At 43.3% G+C, this 6,231-nt stretch overlaps 1 protein-coding gene across 1 annotated transcript in view; it reads right to left on the bottom strand.

The window, feature by feature from the left end:
* Positions 1-646: 646 nt before the first annotated feature.
* Positions 647-6,231, bottom strand: part of LOC140395322 (growth factor receptor-bound protein 2) — a 249,769-nt gene continuing 244,184 nt past the window's right edge. The window contains exon 5 of the mRNA XM_072482945.1: positions 647-4,929. Coding sequence (XP_072339046.1) covers positions 4,744-4,929 — 186 coding nt within the window. The 3' untranslated portion in view covers positions 647-4,743. The remainder of the gene's footprint in view (positions 4,930-6,231) is intronic.

The raw sequence follows: 6,231 nt of genomic DNA, 5'->3' as shown, positions 1-6,231 counted from the left end.
TTAGCTGACACAATTTTAATTCCCTCTGTTGGAGCTGGAACATTGCTCAAACACATTGATCCAAAATGAAACAAACCTGTGTCTTAATTACATCATTATTCAGACAGGAGTTCATTTACAGGCTCAGGTGGAGACATATTACAATATTGAGAGCTCAACAGGTGAATTACCTTTTTCCTTACTGAAGACAGTGCAGAAAGATGGAGACACAAATTTTATTTATTTTTGGGTGTCAAAGTCAGCACTTATTGCCCATCCCTCGATGCCCTTGAGGCACCTTCGCAAACTACTGCAGTGGATATGGTATCCGTATTCCCACAGTGCTGTTAGGGAGAGAGTTCCAAGAATTTGACAGGAACAGTGATATAGCTCAAAGTCAGGATGGTGTGTGACTGGAGGGAAACTTAAAGGTGGTGTTCCCATGTGTGTGCTGCCTTTGTCCTCTGGACCTAGTTTTGGCAGATGCTTCTGAAGAAACTTTAGGAAGTTGCTGTGGTGCATCTGTAAATGGGACACACTGCTGCTTGTCACTGCATGCTAGTGATGGAAGGAGTAAATATTTGTGGTCAAAAGTGACGAGGAGTGGGATACAAAGTGAGCAGAGAACTAAAAATCCACCAACAAAAAATAATTACATTACTTCATGAAGAATACACAGCATTTTATTATTCACAGTTAATTTCTACCTACCAAATGCACTGAGAATCAAGGGATAAGTACACAGGCCTTTCCATTTTAACATTGATTTTTTAATATATACATGAAATGTCTGCAAGGCTTATGATATACACCAATTCAAAAAAGTAAACAATCAAATGGTCCAGGTGCCAAATGCTCTTTCACACAGTTCAATAGTTTAGGTGACAGTGTGCAGAGGAAAGCTCAAACTCGCTGTCTCATAATTTCTTCGTATTTTCTCTGTGTAAGGCAGAACTTAAACAAAAATATAACTGGACTCCAAGAACTAAAACCCCATTTCAGATAAAACTGCAGTACAGTCAAACTTCCTGCACACAGACCCCAACTATGGCAGGGCTCACCAGCCGTTGATCAGGTGTCTGACTAGTTGATAGGATCAGCTCCAAGTATTCCCACACACAGTTCTCACTGTACAGCAATCTGTGAACTGTGCCACCTGCAACCAGAACTTTTCCCACACTTCAAACTGTGACCAGCAATAAGAGAGTACCTTACCAAATATGGGGAGAATCTATCACTGCACAATACTGGGGTACAGTATTGGTGGGTACAGGTTCCTCCTTGTATAACATTGGGGTCCAGTACTGGGCGTGCAGATCTGTCACTGTATAACACTGGGGGTGCAGGGGTGATGGGAACAGGTGTCACAACAGGGAATACAGCCAATTTGCTGGTGCTTGAAAAAATTTGATGGAAGAGTTAAGATCACAAAGTGCTTTATGCAATGTTGAAGTGTACTGAGTGATACAATTTACCTTCTCCGTGTCATGAATAGGATATTTGTAGCAGACTCTGGGAGCCAAGACCCGTCAGAGTGATGTTGTGTTGCACAAGGTTCAGGCACCTAAAAAATTAAATCCTCTCATGCACAGAACTCTTGTTTAACATCAATGGTTGTATTTCCACCACTGGTTAGAATGCTTGGCAAAACACATTTCAAGTTACAGGCTGGGTAATAGAACACTTGCTATTAGACACACAGTGCCGGCATTAGACATTCGCAGATAGCCATACCAGGTGCATCAGTGGGTTGAATATTGTATAGATAGCTTTCTGTATCGAGTCACATTGCCCAAAGTCTGTTGTGACATTATATCCTTTCAGGATGAGTCCAGGACAACTCTGAACCCAGCTCCCAGAAGTGAAAGGACAGAATAATAGAATAAATGCTCAACTGTCTCAATATTAGCCATACTCAGTGTATCCCAACACTGACGCTTTGATTGAACCACCCAGGACTTGACCAGTGGTTCCAGTTGCACTCACCACACCGAGACCCGACCAATGAAACAATGCCAATTGTTGTGCTTCCAAACATGATGTTTGAGAACTGTGTGATACAGTATCATGTCAACTCCCAGTTTCCTGCTGAGTACAGCAATCACTACCAAGTTGTTGGTCACCACCTCAACTCTGCCTTCAAAAACAAGTAAAATGTTGACCATCTTTAGGTAAACATACAAGAGATTGGACTGTACCAGTGCTCAGCCAGGTGCCTCCTTGCCCATGCAACATACATGGTGTTTCTAGCTGGGCACATCAACAATACTGAACAGAAATCAAACAGCAAAAAACAGAATCTGCAATTCATTCCATACATTTTAATGTCAATGTACGACATTGCTTACAGGGGTGGTGAGCAACAGGACAACAATTAGCCACACAAGAACCCAAGTCATATATCAGGACACTGATTGGACATTGCCTTTAGCTACCACATATCTGGCTTTGGGGCCAGTCTCAATCCAGGCCTCTGCTGACTGAGGATAACCACTTACCCTTTGTTGCCTATGGTGGAATTCTGTTACCCACTTGAGTCTGGGATTCTTTCCCCAGTCTGCCCTTCAACTATCTGCAGAAGGTTCTGAGGAATTGGTCTGCAAGTACTGACTTCTGTCTTATTTGCAGAATAACTGTGTTGCACAAGGTTCAGGCACCTAAAAAATTAAATCCTCTCATGCACAGAACTCTTGTTTAACATCAATGGTTGTATTTCCACCTCTGGTTAGAATGCTTGGCAAACACATGTCAAGTTACAGGCTGTGTAACTTGATCGCTGTGGCATCAGTCTTGTATTTATGGACATTCCTCTTTCTCTGGGCTGGTACATTCTGTACCGATCTATCCTACAGTCCTGATTTTTCTATCCAAATTTCTTGCATATTCTCTTCACGTTGAAGTACATCAGCCCCCGAGATCCATTGTCAACACTGAGGCATTTAGCTGAGACATGTTATACGAGTGACTTGGCCATCAGCCCGACCCCACTACTCAACCATAGCAAATTATTGCTCTCCTGCCTCAATTCACCAGGTTGCCAACTGCGAGGCTGCCAGAATCAGATGCTGCATGGTTGCTGGCACTGAACCTATTGTCATTGGTGTGGTCAGCTTGAGAACCACACTATCGGGACAGTGGGAAGTGAATTATGCAGACAGCCAAGAACATCCAACCCCCCAAATACCAGGATTGAAGATCACAGGGGTTTTGGCAAAGTGACTGGGCTGGGGTTACCAACGCAAGGAGTGGTAAAATACATCATATCCTTGGAACTACAGCGACCGACCAGGTCTGAACATCAATAACTTGTCAACTTGGTTCAGTTCCAACTAATCTGCATGATCAGTCAGAGAGACATGTGCCCACTTTCGCTTAAAGCAAAAAGGCCCAAGAAATGGATTAATAGTGATCAGTTGTGATAGAAACAAACAACGAAGGAGGGGAGTTAACGAAAAGCAGCAAGACGGCTCTAAAAATTCATCAATTAGAATATCTCAGTTATGTCATCAGATAATGTGTTCAGTTCAAAATAAAAATCAAATTCCCATTGTCTATGGTGAAACTGCACATTCCCTTCAGTATCAAACTGTTGCTTTATATAAATACATATCTGGTTGGAGAGGTGAGCTGGACTGAGTGTTAAAAAAAACAGCTTGAATGGAGAAAGAAAGTACTTAACACCATGCCTCAGCATAGCAATATGGCCACAGGGACCACACAACATAAATTCACTGCCATAAGAGACTGAGGAATCACCCCCGTTGCTGCCTTCAACAGGCAGTTACTGAATCCCATTCCAGTGCTACCAAGAGTCGGACTTGCTAGCACATCCCTGACTTATAAATGCAACAGAGTTAATCCATAAGAGTGGTTCTGTAACTCGATCAGAGCCCCAACTTGCAGTAGAAAATGAAGGGGACGGAAGGCTGTTTGGCAGCGAATGGGCACAGAATACAAAAACCAGCTCTGGATTCTCCTTGTCCAATCTCACATTCAAACTCCATCATGGGATAGATGTCCAGTGGCTCCTCAGTGTGAATGAACTAACCACAGCACACACCTATCAAGGTGAATTGGAGGGTGTGCGTTGGTATATTCAACAAAAAAACAACAAAATTAAAAGGCACTATGAAGAGAAAAATTCAGAAAGTGCTCAGCCACACACTGTTTAGACCAGAAGAAGCTCAATCTCCTGTATAAGCTCCAAGAACATGCTGTTGATAAAAGCCCTCAAGTTATTCTGTAAAATTACAAGTCATCTTGACAATTTATACATGATTCCTATAGCTGCAAACTGCTAAAGGAAACTTTAGGTTTATTTCCAAGGACAAGCTAAATTAACATAATTTATACAAAAACAAGAGGAGAAAAATAAAGCAGGAATTCCGTGTCCAAAATGCACAAGGCCAAGAATGATAATTTTTTCCTTTTAAAAAGACCCAAGGCAAGGGTTGTTACTAATCTCTAGTCTGTGTTACATCTCTGATAAGATTATTCAATATTTGCATAGAAAAAAAAATTATTTAAACTTTACAACAGGATAAAAGTAATGGAACCCATGCACAGACTGATGGGGAGAGGGGGAGGAGAGAAAAAGAGGGATCAGGTTGGGAGAAGCAGCTGCAGAAATCTAGGTGAAACCACACAGATTTTCTGTTTCCCTTCCCATAGAATTGGTTTTGGCGCTCTAGTTTGAAGTTCCGTACAGACTGCGAAGTTCACGGAGGAGCCGCGACTGCTTTCAGGCATCAACACTGCTGTCCATCAGATGTTCCTGTTGACTGGTGTGACGTAATTGCGGGGAAACATGCCCGACTGCCCGTGGCAACTGCCCTTCCACCAATTGGGGTCCGAGTTGTCAAGAACCTGGATGAAGTCGCCGCGACGGAATCCGAGTTCACCTTCCTCCTGGGGGTCAAAGTCGAAAAGTGCCTGCACGTATGTGGGTTGCTGTTTGGGAGTTTGGAGGAGAACACAAACACAGTTATCTAGACAAGCAGGGTGTTTTTCAGCCCAGGTACTGAAAGCAGGCAGCTATCTCAGGATTGCTGAGATGGGGTGGCTGTTCCTCAGTGGAATCACTGGCACCCAATTCCATGATTTGGGGGTCCCCACTCCTCTTGTGGGCCACTGGAACCCACAGTGCAGAATGTCAAAGGGGCACACCCCTGTCAAACTAAGACCCTTGTGGATATCATGCACCAGCAAAGGCCCTTGCTATTCTGCTCTCCAGCAGACAATGCACTATGCCCCCACTCCAATGCAGACTGACCACTCCTGTTGGAGAGCTGGTTTCAATTGGTTAGTGCTCAGAAACGTTTCACCTTGAGCTGGTGAGTAAAAATTAGCTCCAAATCCTTGAAATCATTTGGGGAAGTAATTTGTATTCACAATGTTCAAACAAGCTCCCGAAATACACTGTTCCATGAAACACTCCCATGGCAGCTGCAGTACAGATTAGAATACAGCTCCCTATATACACTGTTCCACCAAACACTCCCAGGACAGGTACAGGACAGATTAGAATACAGCTCCCTATATACACTGTTCCACCAAACACTCGCAGGGCAGGTACAGTACAGATTAGAATACAGCTCCCTACATACACTGTTCCATCAAACATTCCCAGGGCAGAGATAGCATGGATTAGAATATAGCTCCCTCTTTACACTGTTCCACCAAACATTCCCAGGGCAGAGATAGCATGGATTCCCTGGCCTTATCTATGTATTTTAGACCAAACTCAGAAGCTACTGGGCTAGTGCAACACTTCCCATTTTTCACCAGGCACCTTTTTTGCACTGTGGAATGATAACTGGAATTGGATTGGAAATTCCCAAAGCATGTAGCACTAAGAGCCTGGACTGGATTTTAAGACAGGTATCAGGTGTGCAAAGCATTTTAATGGAGGAAAGGGACACAGGCAAGGTGGTTCAGGGAGGAAATTCCAGAGCTTGGTGCCCTGAATGGTTGGCTGATGATGGTGGAGTGATTAAAATAGGGGATTGCTCAAGAAGCCAGAACTGGAGGATCTAACAGAGATCCTATGGGTTGTAGATCTGGAGGATCTAACATAGATTCTGAGGGTTGTAGCTCTGGAGGAGCGAACCGAGAAAGGGAGGGATTTGTATGTAAAAATGAAATGTTAAAATAATTGGATCAAAATTCCTCAGCCCCCTCTCTATGTCAGACATATCCTAAATCCCACTTCAAATTCCTGGTTTTGACTATACCAAGAACAGAAACTAGTGC

Source organism: Scyliorhinus torazame, chromosome 18 (assembly GCF_047496885.1).
Source record: "Scyliorhinus torazame isolate Kashiwa2021f chromosome 18, sScyTor2.1, whole genome shotgun sequence".
Lineage (NCBI taxonomy): Eukaryota > Metazoa > Chordata > Chondrichthyes > Carcharhiniformes > Scyliorhinidae > Scyliorhinus > Scyliorhinus torazame.
The sequence above is the reverse complement of the archived record's forward strand: the minus strand, read 5'-3'. Positions and strand labels throughout refer to the sequence as shown.